This window comes from Sapajus apella, unplaced genomic scaffold, assembly GCF_009761245.1.
Source record: "Sapajus apella isolate SASKATOON/1434 unplaced genomic scaffold, GSC_monkey_1.0 scaffold85, whole genome shotgun sequence".
NCBI classification, from domain to species: domain Eukaryota; kingdom Metazoa; phylum Chordata; class Mammalia; order Primates; family Cebidae; genus Sapajus; species Sapajus apella.
Genome location: NW_022437025.1, coordinates 5,814,490 through 5,841,303, shown reverse-complemented (window position 1 = coordinate 5,841,303; position 26,814 = coordinate 5,814,490). Strand labels below are relative to the sequence as shown.

At 42.6% G+C, this 26,814-nt stretch overlaps 1 protein-coding gene across 7 annotated transcripts in view; it reads left to right on the top strand.

Moving 5' to 3' along the window:
* KIAA0232 (KIAA0232 ortholog) overlaps window positions 1-26,814 on the top strand; it is an 88,282-nt gene that overhangs the window by 56,806 nt on the left and 4,662 nt on the right. For 3 of the 7 annotated variants that reach the window (XM_032254130.1, XM_032254128.1, XM_032254133.1), the window contains 5 exons: window positions 7,405-7,471; window positions 8,610-8,691; window positions 11,180-14,462; window positions 16,172-16,243; window positions 21,744-21,852. In XM_032254130.1, the coding sequence (XP_032110021.1) occupies window positions 7,405-7,471; window positions 8,610-8,691; window positions 11,180-14,462; window positions 16,172-16,243; window positions 21,744-21,852 (3,613 nt within the window). Of the gene's footprint in view, window positions 1-5,847; window positions 6,183-7,404; window positions 7,472-8,609; window positions 8,692-11,179; window positions 14,463-16,171; window positions 16,244-21,743; window positions 21,853-25,564 lie in introns of those variants that run through there. The other 4 variants (XM_032254129.1, XM_032254134.1, XM_032254132.1 and 1 more) reach the window with 3 other exon arrangements.

The window sequence follows — 26,814 nt, the reverse complement described above, 5'->3', positions numbered from 1 at the left end:
GACTATTTTATTTTTGTTTATCTAGCCCAGATCTTCTGATCTCTTTAGAAAAGGTAGAAAATTGGAAGTTTTTTTACAGGACATTTTCTGATCTTTCAATTGTTGAAAAGTGAGAATGTGAGAACAGACACAGAAGTGGAAGGGGCTACTGTAAAAATTTGAGAGTGAGGCACTATAAAACAGGCACGTGTGGCGTCAGGGGCCAGGGTGTGAAAACAGTTTGAGAGTCTGAGGAGCGGAAAGGACTAAAGAATGGCACAGTGAATCCCCATGTGTCCGTTGAAGCTGAGGAAGCCAGGAGTTTGGAGCACAGCTGGAGACCCATGTGCCCTTTCCTCCCGACTTGCCTCGTCATCCCTGTCAGGTTACCACTGTACCCAGCTTGGTGTTTGTCTTTCCCATGCTTATTTTCGTATATTTACTAAATATTTTTGAAGGTGTATATAATACACCTAGCATGATTTTTCATGTTCTTAAACTTTCTATAAATTTTACCATACTGTATATATTTTTATAACTTCTTTCAGTTAAAAGTTTTAAATTTTTATCTATATTGGTAACATGATTTATAATGTCTTCATTCCTAAACAGTTGTGCATTGTGAACTATATAACACTTTATTATTCTCCCGGTAATGGGCCTTTCCGTTGCTTCCCATTTTGAGCTGTTATAAAGAATATAGAAAGGAGGCCGGGCGCAGTGGTTTGGGCTTGTAATCCCAGCACTTTGGAAAGCCAAGGCAGGAGGATCACGAAGTCATGAGTTCAAGACCAGCCTGGGCCAACATGGTGAAACCCTGTCTCTACTAAAAATACAAAAAAATTAGCCGGGTGTGGTGCTGGGCACCTGTAATCCCAGTTACTTGGGAGGCTGAGGCAGGAGAATTCCTTGAACCTGGGAGGCGAAGTTGCAGTGAAATTGTGCCATTGCACTCCACTCTGGGCAACAAGACTGAAACTCTGTCTCAAAAAAAAAGAATATAGAAAGGAATGTTCTTATACACTTATCCTTGTGCTTTTCTTGCATGTATGCCTAGACATCACATTACTAGATCAAAGTCATTGTTTTTTTAACTGTTACAGCTTTACAGACTGAAGTATTTGATGAAAGCTATGGACCTTAACCAGATGTTCTACTTAAACTTTTCTTATATGAATTACTTTGTTACATGCTTATTAGTGGCCTCCTTAAGAGCTCATGCTTCCCAGATTAAAAATAACTGGTCTAAGTTCTGACTGTTCTTCTTAATTGAACCATGAGGTAAAACAAATAGTATCCAGACATTCAACTAATAGCCTTCTGAGCTTCTGTACCCAAATCTTCAGGAAGTTTATTTGTTAGCTATCTAAAGGGAAAAGAAACTATCATTTCCATATGAAAGTAAGAAACGGGACTTTTTTTTTTTTTTTGCATATAATAAAAAATAGTCTTTGCCTGGGCACGATGGCTCATGCCTGTAATTCCAGCACTTTGAGGGCCTGAGGCAGGTGGATTGCTTGAGCCCGGGAGTTTGAGACCAGTTTGCGATGGGGTTTTGCAGAAACCATATCTCTATTGGAAAAAAAAAAAAAAAAAGAAAGGAAGAGAAAAGGAAAGAAAGAAAGAAGAAAAGAAAAGGTATGGTAGCACATGCCTGAGTCCCAGCTACTTGGGAGGCTAAGAAGGTGGGAGCATCACATGAGCCCAGGAGGTCAAGGATGCGGTGAGCTGTGATTGCACCACTGCACTCCAACCTGGGGGTGACAGAGGAAAATCCTATCTCAAAAATTTAAAAAAAAAAAGGCAGGAAGGGTTGTGCCTAAATCAGTAAGATGCTATAATGAACTGGGAAAATTGAAAGACTTAATTCAAGTTGAAGTATTTTCCTTTTTTTGTAAAGTGATGAAATAGAGCCTCAGAGAAGTTAAATAACTTGTCCAGCTTCACACAGCACAGCAGGTCTCCTGAGTCCAGATCATGTTCCGTTTATGTTACATCGCTCTGTTAAAGAGTAGGTTTACCTTTTTGTAAGCCTTGATTGATCATGTTATTAAATCATTATTTATAACAGGTTGTATTCTTTTTGTTGCAAATTTTAACTTTCTTTTCTCCAGCATTCTGAAGAATACATAATCTATGCCCTAGATCACGTTTGAAGATATTTATCCATTGGATACTTCTCTCCTACTCTGTATCATTTTCTAGAGAGCATATGTGCTTGAGAGCTAGAGCAGACCAATTTTTGTAGACCCTTCAGTGTTCAAGCATGGGAATCACAGCTCACATACAAGGGCCTTGGCAGAAACAACTTTTTATTTGGGGGAGTTTTTTTTTTGTTTTTTTGGTTTTTTTTTAACTTTGTATTACTTCTGTGGCTATTGAAGGCATGAGTCTGTGAACCCTGGTATATATCTTCAGTCATGTCACTTGGTACTGTTTTATTTGCTTAACATTAACTTAGTTCTAAATTTTAAAAGGATTTTAAAAACTTTAATTATTAAAGTGTGGAATTGATTCTTTGCTTTCCAGTAACACTGATTACTATGATGGCCAGTAGTCATTCTATCAGTATCTAGTTGGGTTTCTTACCACTGATCTTCCAACTCTGCTTTAAAACTAAAGAATAAGATCTAAAAACTGTAAAAGAGCTCTGTGTGCAGGGTTGGGCTGAAAATGGAAGTGTTTGAAAGCTTTTGCTTCAGTTACTGCTGCATGACTAAGTACCCCGAAACTTAGTGGCTTGCAACAACTATTTTATTTACTCACAATTCTGTGAGTTAGGTAGGGCTCCACTGGGAGGTTCTTCTGTGCAGCTGCAGTCAGATAGCAGGTGGAACTGACACATCCAGGATTGCTCTTCTCATGTGACTGGTGCTTCAGCAAGCATGGCTGGGAGCTGTGACCTCTCCCCACATGGCAAATGGAGAACACTCAGAAGGTAGCATTCCAAAAGGACATCTGTCACACTCCGCAACATCTTGTTGTGAAACCCAGTCACCGTGGGAGGGGCCAAACCTAGGAGCAAGTGCTGGGATGCACAATTCATTGGGGGCACCAGAGTAACAGGCTTTCCTCTGACAGTTACTTTCTGGAGAGATTAAGAATACAGGTTCTGGACTTTGGGATACCAGGCACCCCTGCGGGAAAGCATGAGACACCATAATGAAAATTGGGGACTGATTCCCCCTTCCCTTTCTGCTGCCTGGCAGACAAATAGGTTTATATTCCAAAGATAAAAGTTGGAGGAGTGGCCGGGTGCAGTGGCTCACACTTGTAATCCAGCACTTTGGGAGGCTGAAGCAGGTGGATTACGAGGTCAGGAGTTCAAGACCAGCCTGGTCAACATAGTAAAACCCAATCTCTTCTACAAATACAAAAATTAGCTGGGTGTGGTGGTGGGTGCCTGTAATCCCAGCTACTCGGGAGGCTGAGGCAGGAGAATCGCTTGAACCCAGGAGGTGGATGTTGCAGTGAGTCGAGATCGCACCACTGCACTCAAGCCTGGGTGACAGAGCTAGACTCTGTCTCAAAATAAAAAAGTGTGGAGGATTTCTTGATGAGGAAGGAGTTGCTGTAAAGAAGAAAGATTTGAGGGACGAGGTGATATCTTAAAAATTATAACCATGATAATAGAAATAACTCGGTAGACTGTTTGGAAGACGAACATCTTCCAGAAAGTAGAACAAAAGATGAATAAACAGAAGACAAAAGAAATTAGGGGACCAGTACAGGAAATTCAGTAGCTGTCTATTAGGTTGTGTGTCTATAATACCAGCACCCTTTTCCGGATGTAGAAACTGAGGCTTTGATAGGTAAATGATTTACGTAGGGTCATGTGGTTAACCCTAGGGTGAAATTTAGAACGAGACCTTTTTGACTCCGTTGGGCTATGTGCAAATAGAACAGGCAGTTAAGTCACACTGAGTATCTTGTAGGTTAGTAATCACACTGTGGCAGTACCTGTTTGGCATTTAGGAAATATCCAGTCTAAATGAACTCTCCATAAAAGATAAGCCTGCAAGATGATTAATATGGCACAGAAACCTTTGAGTGTGGAAAGGCGAGATGAGGTAGAATCAGTCAGATGGCCCTTGTTTACTTAATAGCGAAGGTCCAAGTTGAAAAGGATGGGAAGTATGGAGAAGATGGAGAAATACTGGAAATGTCATAGGGATGGGAAGTGATTGGAATTTGTCAGGGAACAAATAAGACTCTCGTGAAGTGAAGTAATGGGACACCAGTTGCTCTGTTTGACCGGGGCTCAGTCTCCGTCACCGTGTAACTCTTCAGCCCCACCCAACAGCCAGGAGCAGAGAGTGTAGCAGTGGCAAGGACCTAGTGTTGATCAGAGTGAGAAGGAGCAGGCTGTGAAGTCCAGGGAGAATCCAGAAGGGTTCTGGGGGTATGCATCAGGTTATCTTTTTACTCCTGCAACCTCAAAATCAAGTCGGAGCAACAATTAAAGGCATTTTTGAAGTGATGAATCAAAAAACGAGATTGTAGAAAATTAAAGACGTACAAAATCTAGAAATGACACCAACATTTAAGTGAGTAAAGTGACAGGGACCCTGGGTGCCTCACATGTGTCATGTTAGTTTATCTTGCTGAATCTTGGGAAGGAAGTGGTGGCATTCTTGGGTTTGGAGAGAGGAAGTGGCACATATGCCCTTTCCTGTTAGTGAATGTAACAGGGCAAGAATTCAGACCCAGGCCCCCACGACTCCAAACCCAAATACATTGCACTCAGTCCTCTTCTCAGAGAAATTAGAGTGATTATCATGTAAATCTCGGGAGGGCAGGAGTCCTCATAACCATTTGTTCACTGGGTGAGTGAATGAGCAAGTGAATAGTAAACTAGTGGCTGGCTGGCCATGTGTTCTGAAGGTTGCTCACTGAGCACGTCCTGAAACTTGCCAGTGTCTGTGTATGGCTCACCGCTTTACAGATTTGGAGTACATAATTTGGATTTCAGAGTGCTCTTAGGTTTGCAGAGTGTTTTTACATGTGTTGGATACTGGAAGAGGTGGCTATTACCCATTTTACAGTTACAGAAAGCAATTTGCGAGTTCAGTGGTGGAGTGGTAGCCTTTTCTTCATCTATATAGCTTGTGTTCCCTTAGAGTTGTTAGTAAGATGTAACTTAATCTTTCTTTGTTTTTAAAGTACTATAGGCTCTCGAAGTATTATTGGCCTTATGGGTATGTTATACTACTGAAATTTGATTATTAATATTTTCTGATGGTTTATATAATAGTTAGGAAAGTGAATAAAAATTTCTCATTAAAGCTGTAAATTAACACTTTGGAACACCTGCCAGGAGACAACAAAGGGTGATGACAGCTTCTGCTGTGCCTCTATGCTTCCCACCTTGCTGTGATGGTGTCCCAGGGTTCTCCTGATTTTTTTTTTTTTTTAAGATGGAGTCTTGCTCTGTCCCCCAGGCTGGAGTGCAGTGGCGCGACCTCAGGTCACTGCAACTTCCGCCTCCTAGGTACAAGAAATTCTCCTGCCTCAGCCTCCCAAGTAGCTGGGATTACAGGTGCCTGCCAGCACACCCAGCTAGTTTTTTGTATTTTTAGTTGAGACGGGGTTTTACTATGTTTGCCAGGCTAGTCCTTAACTCCTGACCTCAAGTGATCTGCCTGCCTTGACCTCCCAAAGTGCTGGGATTACAGGCATGAGCCACTGCACCTGGATGATTTTTTAAAAATATATGAGATGCTGCAGGTAGTTAAGAAAGTAACACAAAAATCTGGTTGGTAGAGCTTGCTTTTACACACAGAGTAAGGAGTAGGATCCTAGTTTATTTTGCTGTTTACACGTGAAAGCAAAAAAAATATATGTTTATATATGACAGCAAATATATCACATATATAGGATACATATTTACTCGTATATTAATAAATGGGTATATATGTAAATAATTTCTAAGACAAAGCATGAAAAAATGTATAGTCACGAGGTTGTAAGGACCATTCTGATTAAATAGGACCCCATGTTAGAGTATTGGAAGACGTTTAATAAGCGATCCCTAGAGGTTCAGTGTTCTTCTGCATTAGAGACTAGCCCTAAGTTTAAAAACCTAGTGACATAGGCTTGCTGTACAGAACAGTATGCAGTGTGTCAGCTGACACTGGTGTTGGTTTCACGATCTGAAGGAAATGGAATATAATTGCCGTCCTTGTCACACCTTGAGCATTATGGTAAGCAGATGCTTTCTGGTGGAACTGTGTGTGGTTGAGCAGTGTTTATGACTAATATCTGCCATGGTTTTTAAGAGTGTTTTTAAAGGAAAGGGCAGCTCTTGTCTGGCCTATTTTTCTATCTTCCTTTTAAAAGCTGTGGTATGATGTGGACAGAATGTAACTCTGGATGTTTATAATTAACTGTTTTCATTGTAATCTGTTTCATGCTACTCAAACTGTGTAACTGGGGGATTTCTTATTTAGGATATCTTTAATATTTGTGCTGAGTCATTTTGAGTTAAGTGAATGGGGTAAAGTTCTATTTTTAGCCCGTAAAGGCCTAGTGAGGGCACTGGCTTAGCAGAACTCTGTCATGTGCATCAGTTTGGGTTATGTCCACCAAAAAAGACTTGATTCCAGTTTAAATAGGACTTTGGTCACTGAATAAATCAGTGAGAAATGCGTTCACTTTTTTGACCATTGTAAAAAAAAAAAATTATTCCTGTGACAAATTGAGAATCTTAAAAGTTAAAGTCTACATAGGAGATTATTTGCTTGTGCCTGTTTTCAACATTGATTTTTCTTTAAAGGTTGACTCTTATTTTTACCCTCCCAATTCCAGACTCTTCTATGCACTCTCCTTAAATTTTGAACTCCCAGGCTTTGTATAGAAGTTGATAATCTGGTCCAGATGCTGAAAGGAAGACAGAGCTTTCACACTCGCAACATTGGCTTAGTTTTCTGGACTTTTGTTGTTCTTGCAATCATGAGTGTTCATGTTTCTTTAAAACAGGAAAAAAAAATCGTCTTTTTTTTTCAGAGTCTGAGCTCCTAGAGAACTAAGATGAAGTTTTACGATTTTCCTTTAAGTCTCATACAAGACCTTGCTCATATAAAGATTTAATACTCTTTTTGATGGGACTGACTTTTGGTCATATGATGGACTTTAGGCGCTTAAATCTGCCTCGTGAACAAGATGACACACCTTTGGAAAACAAGCTATTCTGGGAAGCACATGAATATGTTCACATTTTATCACTGAGTTTTATCTAATATGCTTTATTAGTAACAAGCATGTATACTAATTTGTATCTCCAAACCTATAATTTTTAATATTGGTGATATATTTATTTTGGAACATGGATGATTTATAAAACCTATGTATTAAAACAAAGATATACAAATACCTGCTTTTTACATACCTGACTGTAACGTAATGTGTCTTTTTGTTGTCATGCAGAGCTCTGGTATCGAGACTTTAGTGGAGGAGCTTTGCTCCAGACTGAAAGACCTTCAGAGTAAGCAAGGTGAGGTCAAAAGCACTGTGGGCACACATGCCAGGATTAGGTCCCTGAGGAATCTGGATTGGGGGAAATCTTAGAATTGATCAGAAGAGAAAACAACAAGAACAAAGCGTTTGTGTTCAGTATGTGTCACTAGGCCAGCATCATGCTCCATCTGCAGCTCTGTTAGTGGCTTGTGTGAGTCCCAGCAGTCACTCACAGAGTTTTCTGAGACCAAGGGAGGGACTTCGTCCACAGGGGCCCTCAGAGATAGGAAACACTTCATGGGTGTTTGTTGTTGTTTTTCTTTTTTTTTGTCTTCAAGTTGAAGCTCAGAAATCAGGAACAAAATTTTCTCTTTCCTTGCCTATTAATGCTAAGACCGCTAAAGATGTTGACACAAATTACTTCAGGTTTGGAAGGGACTTAGTTTTGACTCAACTTTTTTGGAAACACAGACTTGGCAAGCCTGTTTAGTCATTTTGATATATGAACCCTCCTCATACTTTTTCTAACTTTTCTGCAGTCCCTAAGAATGAGACCTTCATCTTTAGAATAAGGATCTTTGTTTCCTTGCCCTCTTCGTGGTCCTTTCGCTGCGCACCAAGCCTTGAGCCTGCCTCTTAAAGGGCACAGTTTATTTGTAAACGAAGGCAGCATCGTAGGCTAACCTAAAGGGATAGCCCTTTTTCCTATTTTAGTTGAAATAGCTCTTGCTCACCTGCATGTTAAGTAATAAAGCAAATTGTAATAAAGAATATTCTTTGCAGATCAGTTTTAGTCAAGATGAGTCAATGTAAAGTCTATAAGTATAGAATTTTGTGGGAAAATATTTTTGGAATCTAAACAGATGTTCTGTCCTTCTGGTCTAATTAATAAGTACACAGGGGACTTCAGTCTCTTAATTAAGTGCCCCTAGAGCACTGCATCAGTGACGAGATGAACAACTCTCACCTCTTGGCCTAATGCTAATGTGGTTTAATCAGAGAATTCCCTCTGGCACACTGAAAAAACAGATTTTTATTAAAAAGACAGATTGTTATAGAGCCTGCCTTTTAAGCACGGATATTCTTATTAAAATCAGTTGAGAGACTCTGAAGAAACATAGGCATTTATTAACTAGATATAAGACACATCTCTCTGCCTTTTTGTTTCATAACAGAAGAGAAGACTCACAAAAAGTTAGAGGGGTCTCCCTCTCCAGAGGCAGAATTATCCCCTCCAGCAAAGGATCAAGTGGAAATGTATGTAAGATTGTATTCAGTAATAAAGTGTGCATTTGTTAAAATCAAATGAATAACTGCTACATGCTTTCCATTTTTTTGTTTGTCATCTTGTTTAGTTTCATTGTGTATAATTTAAGAAACATTTATCCAGCGCTTATTTGCTTGACACAGAGAATTCAAAAGTGAGTAAGATGGTTCTGTCCTTGGTGTGCATATTCAGTAAATATTTGTGAAATGAATGAGTAAAACAACGAAGGTTATTATTTGCTAAGTCTATGCATGTACAGCCCTTTGAGACAGCTGTAAGAAATTATGATTATCAGCCCGGTGCAGTGGTTCATGCCTGTAATCCCAACACTTTGGGAGGCCAGGGTAGGTGGATCACCTGAGGTCAGGAGTTTGAGACCAGCCTGGTCAACATGCTGAAACCCTGTCTCAAAAATACAAAAATTAGCCGAGCATGGTGGTGCGTGCCTGTAATCCCAGCTACTCGGGAGGCTGAGGCAGGAGAATTGAGGCAGGAGAATTGCTGGGACCTGGGAGGCAGAGGTTGCAGTGAGCTGAGATCATGCCATTGCTCTCCAGCGTGGGTGACAAAGTGAGACTGTCTTACTTAAAAAAAAAAAAAAAGAAAGAAATGATTATCCATGTTTGCAAGTAAGAACACTGAGTTCCTACTGTTTACTGCAAAGGGAACATAGGCAAATCCTTGACCTGCCAAACCTGCTCTTAAAAAAATCTGCATTACAAGCAGACTTCCTTATTATGCATTTTATTTTAATTTTCTGAACCTCTGAAATCTAAGAAAAACAGCATTTCATTGGTTTGCATAGACCTACATCGTCTAGCACAGTAGCTGCAAGCCATGTGTGACTACTGAGCACTTGAAGTGTAGCTGGCTCAAACTGTGATGTGCTGTCAGTGTAAATTCTCATTGGATTTCAAAGGCTTAATATTAAAAAAAAAGTAAAGGATTAAACATTTTAAAATATTGATTACATGTTGAAATGACAATATCAGGAGTTAAATAAAATATATTACTAGAGTGGATGTCACCCATTTCTTCTTACATTTTTAATGTGACTGCTAGAACACTTGAAATTATATATGAAGCTGAAAATATATTTCCGTTGGTCAACTCTGACATTGAGAAAGAATCAAGTCCAGGCCCTTGGAAAACATGGCCTTTTACCACTTCATTTGTGACCTTGAACATTGTCTCTGAAACAGCAGTCCCTTCCATAGCCAGTGTGAGTTTAAATTCTTCCTTTCCCAATCTGTTCTGCTCTGAAATCGTCAGTGGCTCCCAGTTTCCTAGAAAATCAAAACCACTTTCTCGTTTTCAAACCCACTGAAACCAGCCTCCCTGGTTTTCCTACCCCGCATTTCTAGTAATCACTGCTCTATAGTAATCACTGCTCTAATTAGTTTTCCATTCCATGAGCATAACGTGTGTCTTCATGTCCTCACGTAGGGTCTCAGGCCCCACAAGTAGTACTCACCAAACTTGTGGAATTTTACTAAACTTGTGAAATAAATCTGGAATTTCAAGGCTCAGCTGTGGCCCATTTCATCTAATTGTTCTAGTCCTCACCAGCATCCTCTTTTTGAATTCTTGAATGTGATTATTCCTGCCATTTGTGAGGGCCTGCTTAAATACCAGGCAGTATGCTAGCGGTTACTTAAGAAGGTGCTGTTCTGACTCATTTTGCACATTAATTCCTTTACTCCTCACAACTCTGTGAGATGAATATTACTAGCTCTATTTTGTAGGTGAGGACGCTGAGCTCTGGAGAGGTTAAGTAACATGCCTAAGGTCACACAGCTAGGAAGTAGGCAGAGCCAGGATTTGACCTCAGAGAACGTGGCTTTAGAGCTCATACTGTTGACTGATTTGACCTCAGAGAACGTGGCTTTAGAGCTCATACTGTTGACTGATTTGACCTCAGAGAACGTGGCTTTAGAGCTCATAGTGTTGATTGAGTTGCTGTCGAGCTTGTCAAATGCATATATTTTCAGTGCTCACAACAACTTTGGGAGGTAAGTCATATGATCACCATTTTGCAGTTGAGGAAATAGTCCGGAACAGCCGATAATGAGCTTAAAGCTGCAAGCAGGAGCGACTTAGCTGAGACTCCGCTTCAGACTCTGCTGACTGAAGAGACTACTTTCCTTCTACTACACTTTGCCCTTTTTCACTTCTTAATTACAGTGCAAACTTGGAAGATAAAAACTGGCTTCTTACATATTTTCTCAGTATTCTTACAGTGCTTATCACAGTGCTGAGCAAAGTGGTGCTTGACGCATGGGACTAATGGGACTAGTTCTGTACTTTACTATACAAAAATGTATGCTTTGTAATTATTGTAATGTGAATGATTCTTGGATGATGTGAATGTTGACACTACTAAAATGAAATATCCCATTCTTCTGGCTGGTAATGTTGTTTTACTGTATGTAAAAAATCTGCATACTCATTTTTTGAACACTTTACTCTGTTTTTCAGGTACTATGAAGCATTTCCACCACTTTCTGAGAAACCAGTTTGCCTGCAAGAAATCATGACTGTGTGGAACAAGTCTAAAGTCTGTTCTTACTCTAGCTCTTCATCATCATCCACAGCCCCACCAGCTAGCACAGACACTTCCTCTCCTAAGGACTGCAACAGTGAAAGTGAAGTCACCAAGGAAAGAAGCAGTGAAGTACCCACCACTGTGCATGAGAAAACCCAGGGCAAAAGCAAAAATGAGAAAGAAAACAAATTTAGTAATGGCACAATTGAAGAAAAGCCTGCTTTGTACAAGAAGCAGATCCGACATAAACCTGAAGGAAAGATTCGCCCTCGCTCATGGTCTTCTGGCTCCAGTGAAGCAGGCTCAAGTTCCAGTGGGAATCAGGGAGAATTAAAAGCATCCATGAAGTATGTTAAAGTAAGACACAAGGCACGAGAGATTCGAAACAAAAAAGGGCGGAACGGGCAAAGCAGGCTTTCGCTGAAGCATGGTGAAAAGGCTGAAAGAAACGTTCATGCTGGAAGCAGTAGCAGTAGCAGCAGTGGTTCTGTCAAACAGCTGTGCAAGCGGGGTAAGAGACCTTTAAAAGAAATAGGGAGAAAAGATCCTGGGAGCACTGAAGGGAAAGACCTATACATGGAGAACAGAAATGACACAGAATACAAAGAGGAACCCTTGTGGTACACCGAGCCCATTGCTGAATATTTTGTTCCTCTGAGCAGAAAAAGTAAACTAGAGACCACATACCGAAACAGACAAGATGCAAGTGATCTGACATCAGAGGCAGTGGAAGAATTGTCTGAATCAGTACATGGTCTTTGTATCAGCAACAATAATCTTCATAAAACATACCTCGCAGCAGGTACTTTCATTGATGGTCATTTTGTAGAAATGCCTGCAGTTATGAATGAGGATATTGACCTCACTGGGACCTCATTATGTTCTCTACCAGAGGACAATAAATACCTGGATGATATTCATCTATCAGAATTAACACACTTCTATGAAGTGGATATTGATCAATCCATGTTGGATCCTGGTGCCTCAGAAACAATGCAAGGAGAAAGTCGGATTTTGAATATGATTCGACAAAAAAGCAAAGAGAACACAGATTTTGAGGCAGAATGTTGCATAGTGTTAGATGGTATGGAGTTGCAAGGGGAACGTGCAATATGGACAGATTCTACCAGCTCCGTGGGTGCTGAGGGCTTATTCCTGCAGGACCTTGGCAATCTGGCTCAGTTTTGGGAGTGCTGTTCATCCAGTTCCGGTGATGCTGATGGGGAGAGTTTTGGAGGAGACTCTCCAGTTAGACTCTCTCCCATCTTAGACAGCACAGTGCTCAATTCACACCTGCTTGCTGGCAATCAAGAGCTCTTTTCAGATATTAATGAAGGATCTGGTATAAACTCTTGTTTTTCAGTGTTTGAAGTGCAATGCAGTAATTCTGTTTTACCATTTTCTTTTGAAACACTCAACTTGGGAAATGAAAATACAGATTCTAGTGCTAATATGCTTGGGAAAACACAGTCTAGATTGCTAATATGGACCAAAAATAGTGCCTTTGAAGAAAATGAACACTGTTCTAATCTTTCAACAAGAACTTGTAGTCCATGGTCCCATTCAGAAGAAACACGTTCAGACAATGAAACATTAAATATTCAATTTGAAGAATCCACACAATTTAATGCCGAAGATATTAATTATGTAGTTCCTAGAGTCTCGTCAAATTATGTAGATGAAGAACTTCTAGATTTTTTGCAAGATGAAACTTGCCAGCAAAACAATAGAACTTTAGGTGAAATTCCTACGTTAGTCTTCAAAAAAACATCTAAACTAGAATCTGTCTGTGGTATTCAGCTAGAACAAAAAACAGAAAACAAAAACTTTGAAACTACGCAAGTACGTAATGAAAATCCACATGGAGATGGCTACAGCTCAGGGGTTATTAAAGACATTTGGACAAAGATGGCAGACACAAATTCTGTGGCTACAGTAGAAATAGAAAGAACTGATGCCGAGTTGTTTTCGGCAGATGTAAATAACTACTGCTGCTGTCTAGATGCTGAAGCTGAACTGGAGACCCTTCAGGAGCCTGATAAGGTTGTGCGAAGGTCAGAGTACCATCTGTGGGAGGGACAGAAAGAAAGCCTGGAGAAAAGAGCATTTGCTTCTAGTGAGCTATCAAACGTGGATGGTGGTGATTATACAACACCCTCTAAACCCTGGGATGTAGCCCAAGATAAAGAGAACACATTCATTCTTGGAGGAGTTTATGGAGAACTCAAAACCTTTAGTAGTGATGGGGAATGGGCAGTCGTACCACCTAGTCACACAAAAGGAAGCCTGTTACAGTGTGCAGCTTCTGATGTAGTGACAATAGCTGGTACAGATGTCTTTATGACCCCAGGAAACAGTTTTGCCCCTGGGCACAGGCAGTTATGGAAACCCTTCGTGTCATTTGAACAGAATGATCAGCCGAAGAGTGGGGAAAATGGATTAAATAAGGGATTTTCTTTTATCTTCCATGAAGACTTACTAGGAGCTTGTAGCAACTTTCAAGTCGAAGATCCTGGACTTGAATACTCATTTTCTTCCTTTGACTTAAGCAATCCATTTTCACAAGTTCTTCATGTAGAATGCTCATTTGAACCTGAAGGGATTGCATCTTTCAGCCCCAGTTTTAAACCGAAATCAATTCTCTGTTCTGATTCAGACAGTGAAGTGTTTCACCCCAGGATATGTGGTGTTGACAGAACACAATACAGGGCTATTCGGATCTCTCCTCGGACTCACTTTCGCCCAATTTCTGCATCCGAACTGTCCCCAGGAGGAGGAAGCGAGTCAGAGTTTGAATCTGAGAAAGATGAAGCAAATATTCCCATTCCTTCTCAAGTTGATATATTTGAAGATCCGCAGGCAGATCTCAAACCTCTGGAGGAAGATGCAGAGAAAGAAGGCCATTACTATGGAAAATCAGAGCTTGAGTCTGGAAAATTCCTTCCCAGGTTAAAAAAATCTGGGATGGAAAAGAGTGCTCAGACATCATTGGATTCCCAGGAGGAATCAACTGGGATTCTGTCAGTAGGAAAGCAAAATCAGTGTTTGGAATGTAGCATGAATGAGTCCCTGGAAATAGATTTAGAAAGCTCAGAAGCAAATTGTAAAATAATGGCACAATGTGAGGAAGAAATTAATAATTTTTGTGGTTGCAAAGCAGGTTGTCAGTTTCCTGCTTATGAAGATAATCCAGTTTCTTCGGGACAGCTGGAAGAGGTATGTGTCTGCATGTTGGTATTTGACAGAAGGATTTGATCAGAGTTTAACCCAAGAACAGCCACGTCGGGCAATGAAAGAGTTAAATTATTGGGAAATTAGCTTAAATGTCTTAAAACTTAAATTGTTCTAACTTTATGTGTAAGGACTTAAAATTGATTTGATATTTGTAAGTTTGAACTAGGCAGTTGGCTTTTTCTGCAGAGAGAAAGCTTTTTAAAAATCACAGGGTGTAAGATTCCTATGTGTTGTCTTAATTTGCATGTATTATGCTTAAAGCATAAACCTAACATGCAAGTGTTCCAACATTCAAAGTTGATGAATCAGGAAGTGGCTGCTATTAAAGTGTAGCAAACCTGTCTAAGTGACTCCTAGAAGTTGATCACTTTATCAAAACTTGTGTTTTACATATAAAACAAGTTATATCTGTGTGGAATTCTCAAAAATACGTTGTGGTACATGTAGAAATTCACACACAGCCCAAATGCAAAACAGTTGTTTCTACAGAACCTATGTAGATGTATCTTGCTTTATGCAAAGTATGTATTCCAGAAGCTGTGTGGATTATATGCTAAGGCTATGGAATGAGGATAATACTAAGTTTCGTTAATAAGAGTCATTGTACCCCTCCACTCTATTGCCAAGAAGTGGTTTGAGGTTAAATGGATTGTACAAGAACTAACACTTAAGACAATAACCTGTTGCACAAAAAAAGCATAGCAGTCTGCCTGCTTTTCAATAGTTTTTGAAATATGAGTGCCTGGCCTTTCTCCAGAAACAGCTTATTTAATTTTTTGTTTGTTTTTGTTTTTGTTTTGTTTTGGGGACGGAGTCTCCCTCTGTCACCCAGGTTGTAGTGCAGTGGTGTGATCTCAGCTCACTGCAACCTCCACCTCCTGGCTTCAAGCGATTCTCCTCCCTCAGCCTCCCAAGTAGCTGGGATTAAAGGCACACACCACCACGCCCAGCTAATTGTTTGTATTGTTAGGGCAGACGGGGTTTCACCATGTTGGCCAGGCTGGTCTTGAACTCCTGACTTCAAGTGATCCACCTGCCTTGGCCTCCCAAAGTGTTGGGATTAAAGTCCTTAGCTACCACGCCCAATCCAGCTTATTTAAAAAAAAAAAAAAAAAAAGAGTTGGAGGTGTTTAGAAGTCATGCCACCTGTGGCCAGAGAGTGATGAGTATTGCCCTTCCTCCCAATTGTCCTGTATACCCTACCCACCATTGCACATCTAAATCCTACTCATACCTTGAGACTCATTTCATATGCCACCTCCTTCACTGACACTTTCCCTAATTCCCTCTCTCCCCAGCTCCAGCCCCACTCTGCATCAGAATTAATCTCTCCACTCTCTTAATTTTCATGCACTTTATGCCTCTTTTTGATTGCATTTTCCATTTCTCATGAGTTATTTATATCCTGGACGATAAGCTCTTTGTGGCCGTGGACCATGCCTTATTCATTTCTCGCATGAGAGTGCCCAGGTGTGGGGCTGCTTGCCTGTGATTATAGGAAGCCCCCAAGTGACTTGAGAGTCATTGCTCTAATCAGCTGGCCTAGAGATCCATAGAGAATGAATTTAATCCCACTGAAACACTGCTAAGAAAAAACACAATAATGTTGTTAGCCTTTATCTGTTTGTTTATTGCCCCATTTTTCATCCTTAAATATTCCTTTATGTACTTTGTATTTCACCTGGTTCCAGATTGGGAAGAAAGAAAAAGAGGAAAGAAGCAAGATTCTACATCATACCACTACCATATTCCTTCGCTTTCTAGTATGTTGATGTATTTATGTGTTATCAGAATTCTGGGTTTCCTTGAAAGGTCTTAGCTGCCAAAAAAATTCCCAGAGGACATTTTGGGATTGTCTGATAGTTTAGGTGTTGTCGGCACTGCTCTCTGGGTAGCGTTCTGGGCGGCGTTGTTATTGTTTAGAAGCTGGGTTCAAGCTTACTTCATTGGTTAGATCTGAGATACGGAGGACACTGAGAGAGTGACCTGAAGGGACAGTTTGGGGCCAGCCTGGCACTAGAACTTTATCTTTCTGTTCCGTCACATTGCTTGGTCAAGGTTGTAAGGTGGTTTTAAAAGGGTGTTCTTCCAACCCTTTTCCTGAGTCAGTCCAGTCTTTTCAGAAAGCAATCTGGGAGGCCTGTTTAAAGATCAGTAGAACCCCATCTATTTGAGACCAAGATGATGAAAAGGTAGGATTTTTAATAGAACTGGTGTCTAAGAGCATCAGAAGAATATGATTATTTTAAAAAGTTTAGTTCAGTTCAGCATTTATTGAATACCTGTTTACATGCCTATTGCTAAAGTAGGTGTCTTGGATGAGTAAGACTTTGTCCTTGCCCACACAGAATTCAGTATAATGAAGATGACCAACTTGTGGCATGTTACTAATTTTAATTGAAATAGGTAGTTTATTCATATGGTTCAAATCCATAAGTTGCAAGTGTATACATTCACACACAGTGAAAGGCTCCCTCCCCAGCAGTAGCCACTAGTGTGAGTCCTGATGTATTCTCCAAGGACATTTTTTGCACATATAAACAAATATTCACATGTATTTCTTCCTATTTTGTCTTTTTACTGAAATGATGCTTTATTGTAATCACCCTTTCTTTTTTTATTTTCTGCATACTATTCCATTGATTGGCTATACCATAATCTACCTAGTTGGTTCTTTATCTTTCAGGGCATTTGACCAATGCAGTTTTAGGTGATGTAGGTAGAATGGTGGAGGGGAGCACAGAATGCTGTGGGAAACTGCAGGAGAACCCTCCCAGCCTGTGATGGTTGAGGAAGGCTTCTTGAGCATACCTGAGTGTCGGGGATAGGAGGAAGGAGGCAGGGCAATCCAGGCAGAAGGAACAGCAGAATCAAGGGTAAAGAGATTTGAAACTGCTGATGTATGCAGGGTGGCTGTGAACAGTTATCTCTCCGTCTGTGGAGGATAAACCGTAAGGTTGAGAGCAGCACAGATGCAACACAGTGGGCCTTGGTGTCGGTACATATATTTGTGGTGAAAATGTTCTTGTCGTTTCCTTGGTTGCCAACTTAGTACCAAGCAGCTTGAGGCACAGAAAATACACAGAAGGCTTACTTGCTGTCTTCAAGGAATTTCAGTCCACTCAGGAGAAGAGGTCACTGTGCTGTGGAGGTCGGCAGGTCTGGAGGGACAGGAAGGCTGTGATGAGTAGAGGGGTGGGGTCCGGGGTCATCCTGGTGATGTGGCACCTGGCCCATCTATGCTGGGGGTTTTGTCACTACTGTCCTACTGGATGTCCTCGAAAACCTCATGCAGCAGGTTATTTTCCCCACTTCTGAAGACATATAGGCTCTAAGAGGTGCCACAGCTGCCCCAGATCCCAGGGTAAGGGGCAGGCAAAGCATTTTCCACCAGTCTGCACCTCTGTGAACAAAGGAAAACTTAAACCAGCTGTTCTGTGTCTCTTGTTTGTCTCTCTTGCACTCAGTATCTCTTCATTGACGGTTCATTTCTTCTATTCCAAAGAACAAGATATGTGGAAGGCTTGCTTTTCCTGGTGTGGCCCAAATGAGAGCTGACTGTGGCAGAGAGGCAGGATTCCCAGAGTAAAACTAAAGCCAAGCACCTTTCTCTTTACCCAAAGTAGGAGTATTTTGTGAGAATTTAAAGCTGTGAAACTTTTGTTTCCTTCCCTTAACTTCCACCTTCTAAAGAATTTATGAGTTTTACATCTGTTGCTAAAAACATTTCTGGTTAGGCTTTTTGGATTAAGTTTATGTCTTCTTTTCACTGTTTCATTCATTCATCAAATATTTCTTATGTACCTGCTCAGACAGGTACGACTCTTGGTGCTGGGAATAAGTAACAAAGCTCTTGGCGCAGGTGGAGTCACGTCTTGGTGCTTGGGGAGCTGACAATGAACAGGTTAAGTTACGCGGTATGTTACAGTATCAGTGCTGTTGGAAAGGAGGAGAGCTGGACGAGGGGAGCTGGGGTTGGGAGTGATTGCAGGAGTCTGCTGGGTTATGGATGGTGTGAGAGCAGGCTTCCTTGCCAAGGTGCAATTGGAGGAAATAAGAGTAAGAGAGTGAGCCAAGAGGACGCCTGGCAGGAGAGGGAGTGCAGTGCTGAGGCAGCTGCTGCACCTGCCCATCCATGACAGTGACACTCTGATCTGCTTTCAGTTTCCTCCATTCTTTCTTCATTGTTTTCATTCCCAGCTAAACCAGAGGTTGAATTAATACATTAGATGATGTATTAGATGATTATAGCATGATCCAGCCTAGAAGTTACAAATGACTGAGTGAAGAGGTGTCATAACAGGACGCACATTCCTTGCATACATTTACTCTAGCATAACACAGACAAATGAGTCCCTGCCATAGGAATTGACATTCAAATGGAGGATGAAGAAAAAAGACACCTGAAGTTATGGTAGAAACTGGTGTGCCCTTCACAGTGGTTTCAGCAAGAGACAGAGAAATAATGATGCATGAGATACTCAGAGACTGTTGGCTTGTGGAAACTTTTCTTCAGGTCAGCAGACACTGAGTGTCTACTTTGTGTGGGGCCCTGTACGTGGAGATGCAAAGGTAAAGAAGACGTGGTCCCGCCCCTTAGGAAGCTTCCATTCTGGTTCTGCTGGGATCTAAACTCTTGGTTCATGCTGCCCCTGCTCCCCGGGTGCCTGGCCCCTCCATCCTGCTTTCCCTGACCTTTCCCACCCCCCACCATGAACTCACTTTTTAAATTTTAATCCTCAAGAAAGGATGAAAAGATAAGCAGTGTATTTAAACCTATCATTCCTGCAGAGCATTTTCCCTCTCAAATAACCAGTTAACCTCTAAATCCGTATCTCTTCAACAGCACTTTAAGGAGGTGATGGAGAGAGTTCTGGCTGGGACACCTTCCCTGCTCCCCCTGAGTAGCACTAAGTAATCTCACAGGCCAGGAAAGGCCTTTCTGAAGAGGTCTTAGAATGCAGGAGTTGCATTCCACGTGCTGTTTACGACCTTGGAAGGACCGCAGACCCTGCGTGGTGCTGGTTTGTTTGCAGGAAGCCCAGCCCTGTTGGTTCCTCTGGCCCTAGCATCTGTTTATCTAATAGTGGTACCATTTTGTATTGTTAGGATAAGCGATAGGAGAAAATAGCAAAGGTTAACTGACAGTACAATTCTCCTTCAGTTTCTAACTTAGGAGTATTTCTGAAAAGGTATGTGAAGTGAAAACAAAAGTTTGAAGAAGTGTTTCCCTTTTAGTTACATAATAAACACATTACTGAATTCAACAGTTTTAGACCCATAAATAATTAAGTTAAAAGCATAACAAAATCCTATTAGGAAATTGATGATCAGTTTCTTTCTAAAACACTTCAGATTTTAAACTTGAACATGTAATCAAATGTCTTTTAAACCAATGAAGATGCGTGCAGTTTTCACAGGCCTCTCCGCTGAACAGATGTCTAATGAGAACAAAGAATTAGGGGGTATGGGAGGTAGAAAGATGCATTGGCCAAGCCACACCATGGGTGAGCTGGTGGCAGGCTCACCCTCTCAGGCATAGTGAGGAAGGCACACAGAAGGGGGTTGCCCTGACTGCCAGACTGCCAGGTACACATGGTGACTGAAGCTGCCACAAGTGTTCTGTTGACCACACTACAAGGACTCTCCTTGGTCACTGATGACAGCTGATGTCTGTCTACCTTGGTCACACTGTCCAGTCCTCACTGGCCAAGCAGGTGGTGGGGCCCAGCCAGGACTTGAGAATCCCATGGAGAAAGGATGGAGCCTGGTTTCAGGCTGGGTCTCTCTTCTGGGCCTGGGCAACTTCCAGATGCGAAGGATGTGAGTGAGTCTCTCCTGCTGTCAGGAATCATTCTCTCATCTCATTTGGATGGCTATTTCCGATTTTAAACCTGAATCACGGAATTTGAATTTATAATTTGATTTTAACCTTCGTTTCCTTGTGGTTCACACCTAAGCAAGATAATAAGAATAATTAAATCGTTCCTGTAAGAATTTCTTTTGGGCCAAGCACAGTGGCTCACGCCTGTAATCCCAGCACTTTGGGAGGCTGACGTGGACAGATCACCTGAAGTCACAAGTTCGAGACCAGCCTGGCCAACATGACAAAACCCTGTCTCTACTAAAAATACAAAAATTAGCCAGGGGTGGCGGTGCATGCCTGTAATCCCAGTTACTTGGGAGCTAAGGCACGAGAATCGTTTGAACATGGGAGGCCGAAGTTGCAGTGAGCCGAGATCACGCCACTGCACTCCAGCCTGGGTGACAGAGCGAGACTCTGTTTAAAAAAAAGAAAAAAAAGGAATTTTCTCTGATTCAGTTTCTTCTTTCACTTACTTCTGCCTGAGTATATGAGAGAAAATAGGGTTCCCCCTGTTCTCCTTAGAGCACCTCATGCCAGTAGAGGCCCAGGGCTGCCCCATTACCCCTCTGCACTTGTAAAATCTAGAAGTTTGCCTTACCTGGGAGCATTTTTTATTACATTAAATTTTTGGCTTGTAAGAGTTTTTTTGGTTGAGACTTTATGTCGCTTCCCATATAAGTACTGCTTTTTTTTTTTCTCTCTTTTTGAGACAGAGTCTTGCTCAGCTGCCCAGGCTGAAATGCAGTGGCACAATCTCGGTTTACTGCAAACTCTGCCTCCCAGGTTCAAGTGATTCTCCTGCCTCAGCCTCCTGAGTAGCTGGGACTACAGGCACACACCACCAAGCCCAGCTAATTTTTGTGTGTTTTTAGTAGAGATAGCGTTACACCATAAGTGCTTCTTAAGAAACACTTGCTTTATATGCTATGAACACACTGGCTTTTAAAATGCACCTTTTTCAGAACAGTATAAAAACTTACCAGTTGGCTGAGCGGGCTCATGCCTGTAATCCCAGCACTTTGGGAGGCCAAGCTGGACAGATTGCTTGAGCTCTGGAGTTCAAGACCAGCCTGGCCAACATGGTGAAACCCCGTTTTTACAAAAAAGTACAAAAAATTAGCCGGGCATGGTGGTGGACGCCTCTAGTCCCAGCTACTCACAAGGCTGAGGTAGGAGGATTACTTGAGCCCTGGAGGTGGAGGTTGCAGTGAGCTGAGATCGTGCCACTGCTCTTCAGCCTGGGTGACAGAGCCAGACCCTATCTCAAAAAGAAAAAACAAAAAACCTCACCAATTTAAAAACCCTGGGTTTATAATCCATAGTTAATAATGCTTGAATTTTTTTACTCTAACCTGAAAGTTTATAAACTTTTTCTATATTTGGTTTAATCTAAACAGTTCCCTGTATTAAACACTGATATACAAGGAATGAATAGAAGCCAAGAAAAACAGACCTGGTGGGAAAAAGCCTTGTACTCTCCTCTCTTTCCTGCATCAGAGTGTGAAGGTAAGGAGACCTCTCTTAGTTCATTTTTTCATTCCAATTTCTAATTTATTAATACTTTTCTTTTTCTGTGAGTATCAGTCCAAGAAACATTTACTAAGAGGTGTCTGTGTGGGTAGCATTTTGTCATGCACTGGGGGACACAGAGAGGAATGAGAATTGGACCTCGCTCTGAAATAGCCACAGCCTGATGGAGGGAAAGGCATGGAAACACATAAGAGCGTCACTGACCTTGGGCAAGATATGGATAAGCCACCACTGAGTCACAGAGGAGGAAGGATTGGCTGCCCCTGTGAAAAGAGCTGCCTGCTCCTAGGTCACAGCCAGGGGAAAGCACAGGGCCCCATGGCTCAGCTGGGTCATAGCTGAGGCCAGAGAGACGGACAGGAAAGGAGCTTGTCAGACGGTTTGGGGGCTTGGCTAAGTTAGGTAGTGTTGAACACACAGGACGGGAACGCCGTTCACAGGATTTCAAGTTGGAAGTTGTCAGGGTGAGATGTTGTTTAGAACAATTCTAGTAACAGAGTGAAAATGAAGTTGAAAAACTGAAGGGCACTGACCAGGGTTTTAGGCTCTGGCAGTAGTTTGGGAGCCATAAGCTAAAGGCTTGGACTAAGGCAGTAATAGAGGGGACAGAGAAAAGGAAACAGGACCGAGAGGTTTTGTAGAGGAGGAGTTGAATTACTTTCTGTGAGTAGTTCTGGGAGTCTGGGTAGAGAGGGAGACAGGAGTGGGCGCTGATGTGGTGAGGAAGATTTTAGTTTAGGGTATTTTTTGAATGAGCAGTCTGTGAGCCTTCCAGGTAGACACCCAGAGCTGTTAAAAAATCCTGACTTGAAATTTTGGGAGAAGTAGGAACTAAGGATGCAGCCGGAATGTGTTAGCTCAGGAAGTTGAGCTTGTCCAGATTGTGGTCTCCTGGGTTTCTGTCGGCTACCACATTTATGTAACAGTCTCCTGTCAGAGCACTGAAAGGGTTATGCAGATCTCTTGTCGGAGTTCAACTCTGATTTACGGGTTCACGTGTTTGTCACGTCCCCTCAGCTAATTTGTAGTTAGTGTGGAGCCAAGTGACTTCTCTCACCAGCCGCAATGCCCTGCACCCACCTGTGCTGTCCTTGGAAAGCCTCACTGGCCCTCCCTGGCAGCATGGGCTGTGGCTGATGGGATGGAAGGCCAGGTTGGCCAGCTTGACTCTTTAGGAGTGGAGCCTTTGCTTTTTTCTGGTCTGTAGTCACAGACAGCATCCCAAGGCCCTGCCTTCCTCCTTCTTAGAGCTTCAGCTGGGTCATAAGGAGCGTGCAAGTCTGAGTCTTCACTGTTAGTATCGTTGTTTATTAGAAGCCTGCTGCTGTGTTAGCTCATGCCTGGACACCCTTTGTGACTTGCAAGGTACTCTGAAGCTTTTCTTTTATGTAATCCTCACAAGAACCTTATGAGTTGTCCCCCTGATTTTTCAGATGTGGAAGCTGAGTCTCAAGCTTAGTACTATAATTGGCCTGAAATCATGCAGTTAACTATTAAGCATGGGCTAGAATCCAGGTTGTGACTCTTGTGGTCCAGAATTTTTGCCCTCTACAGCAGCTGCCTGCACTTGGTACCAAGGTAGATGCCAGGGCAGTGGGAGCACAGACCTGCCTTCATGTGTGTCCAGTCTGGTAAACTGGGCAAGTGGAAGACATAGACAGTTAATGGAATGCAGGTGGGGCCACCACAGCTGTGCTGCAGAGGACCTCTCAGGAAAAGCTAGAAGGGAGAAGAGGATGCCACCTTGTGGCAGAGAACCAATTCCTTGCAGTGGCATAGGATGATTTTCAAACACACTGAGTTTGTTTCTTTAGTAAAGGGCAATCTTGGCACTCTTAGTCCAGTTTTCTGCCATTAGTTAGTAAAGAATCCAGTTCCAACTCTTATCTGGTTCCTGGTTATCTGTACAGTCTCTTGGTAGATACTGGTGTTTGTACATAATACTTTTCTTTTTACTGTGAAGTGGTATATAGAGAAACTCTCAGTGGATAAACACTGGTAATTATTTCTTTTGAATGACCTTTAACTCACACTGTGAGTGAAATCCCTTCATATTTGCCTTGTAGCATCATGAAGCGTCCTTCTGTAGCTTATGTGGTTTGGGGCATGTAGTCTCAGGAGGTTAGCCAAGAAAACAGATAGTCACTTACCCACTCAGCAGAAGTGGCTGGGGACTCCTGATGCTTCTGATGTTGCAAATGATTAGTCACAAGCAGGTGCTGCTCTGAGCCAGGGGCTGACCTGGGAGCTCACAGCATCTCTGGAAAGGAAGAGTAGCATTGTCCACTTTACAGTAAGGCAAGGAGACAGGCTCGGAAGAGAGGCAGCTTGTTCAGGCACCCGTGTGATAAAAGGGCCCAAGCTTTTTGCAGTCTGCCACCTGCTGGCCTTGCTGTGCATTCATATGTGCATCCATTTAGCACTTGTGTACCTACTTTGTGTTGGGCACTGTTCTAGGCTCTGGAAATGCATAGGCAAACAGATCGTGTCCCTGTCCTCCTCCTCATCAGGCGCCTTCTCAACAGGGACCTGAGGAAATAGGGCACAGACCATGTGATGTGACAGCTGGGGCTGCCTGCAGGGAGAGCCACCAGGCAGCAGTGGCTTGTGCAGGGGCAGGAATGCATTTGGTATGCCCCAGCATGACCGGCAAAGAGAGGATGGCATGGGAGTGTGGCAGGGATGAGGCCAGCCAGGCAGCAGGGAGCCAGACCACAGAGGGCCTTGTAGACTGTGTAGATCAGGAGTGCTGTCCCAAACAGCAGTCTCCACAGCGCTCGCCCCTGGATTTTCAGTGCTTTCAAGCCTCAAGTAATGTAAGCGTCTGGATAAATTTAGCCCTAAAGACAAGAGAGCCCTGCAGAGAAGCAGTATAAACAGGCAGTGAAGGGCTCAGGATTGAGAGACAAAACCATATTGGAATCCAGGGCCTCTGTCCCCAGCTATTAGGCTTTGGGTGGTGACTGAACCTTCCTGTGCCTCTGTAGTCTGTATGTATAAAAGGAGGCTAACGGAATGCCTTCACTGTAGGGTAAAGTGCTAGAACAGTGCCTGGCGTGTCATCATAGCCTGAAACAGGGTAGTGTTCAACTTGAGCATCATAAAAACTATCAACAGCAGGTCAGCATCACCTTTTCCGAATGCCCTGTGGCACAACAAAACTCCCTGTTACATACAGAATTCCTAAAACAGGAAGAGAAAATAAGGAGTGGGGTGTAGAGATGGACCTGCCTGTCTCTGAGCATATCCTCGTCAAGGAAACCATCCCCCTCCCCACTGCATGCCCCTCAGCCAGTCTTAAGTGGTGACCAAACGGAGTGGGCCATGGAGTGAGTGGGAGCTTGGTGAGGTCAGCCAAAGAAAAGATGCCTCCTTAGGAGGAATGAAGCAAGGATTTCTCCCAGCCTCGGTAGAGGGCACATGGCATCCTTCCCAGCTGCCCTAGGGTGACCATACCTCTCAGCCTATGGCTTTGGTCAGCAGCGGTCACGGGTGCAATGTGTGTGCCAGGCACTGTGCTTGTGGCTTCTTCTCTTTGAATTTGCACAGAAATGTAGGAGGGAAAATGGTGATGTTCTCATTTTAGAGATGAAGGAACTAGGGCTCAAAGAGGTTAAATAATTTGTTCAAAGTTACATCACAGGTAAACAGCATAAGCTGGAATTGACCAAAGTCTGTCTAATTCCAGAGCTGGGGTTATTCTCATGAACCTCAACTAGTAACTTGGAGTTCTTGGAGCCATCAGAGAGAACAGAAGGTTGTGGAGAATCTTCCATGTGGCCAATGCAGCTGTAGGAAGCAGCCCAGCAGGGCCCAGATGGCCTTACCCTTGGCACAGCCTCGCCACCCTGTGCCAGTGTAGAAGGGCACAGCAGTCACTTGTGCCTACCTTGTCCTTTGGGGTTTTGTGCCAGGGGTAGGCATGTCATCTCGTTGAACTACCTTGTGATAACTCAATGGCAAAGAATCGGGGAGGTGACCTGGTTTTGAGGAAGTAGATGCTCGAGGGTGTTAAAGGACTTAATGTCAGAGCCGGAATCCAGAACCCTGGCCAGGTTCCTCCTCCTCAGCACTGTGCCTCTGCCCCAGCTGCATTCCTCATGGAGTTAAGGGGAAGAAGAGGCTGTTCCAGATGAAGACCAGCAGCTCTCAGTGCATTAGAATTGCTTGGGAGCCATTCTGCTTTTCAGAAAGTGCCCAGCCCTTGCCCAGGATAGTTCATTTGGAATCTCTGGCAGGAGTCTAAGCCTCTCTAAAGCCCTCTGCTTCCCCACCCCAGTCCCGGATGATGAGCATATGCAGCCAGGGTTGAGAACCACTGAGCTCGTTGGATTTATTTGATTTCTTCTCATCCTGGTTTCCTTCCCATTTTGTGGGCCATTTGCCTAGTGGAATCACTAGCGCCATTTCTTTTCCCTGTTCCATAGACATGATACCTAGTTGAGTATGTTGTTGAGTTGAGGAAGAACGCACAAGAACGTGCCCCTGTGTAGTTTCTCCGTTGCATTTCCTCCTGTCTGAACTTCCTCTGTCCTCTGTTCTGTGAACGTGTCGCAGTGCACCATCTGTCTCCTCCACTCATTGGTTGTGGACAGCAGGGGCCCTGTTGGTCTCTCCTGTGTTCCCATAGCCAGTCACATGCTAGGTGTGAATATAAGCTTCTCCGCTGAATGTCTCATGGTAGAATAACAGGATGTATGGTTATGCTGGCCTATTTCTTTTTTAACTCACTAAACTAAGAATTTTTTGTCAGCGTAGCATTTTTTTCTCTTATGCACCTGCGTGGCTGTGCTTTTAGTGATGACTTAAAATCTCCGAAGGGTTGGGAGACCTAACTGATCTAACTTTTTAGTGAAAAGTGAAACAAGAATGTGTGTTTCATAACTGTGTCTTAATGGAATTTCCCCCTTTCCCTCTTTTCCCTTCTCCATTCAAAAT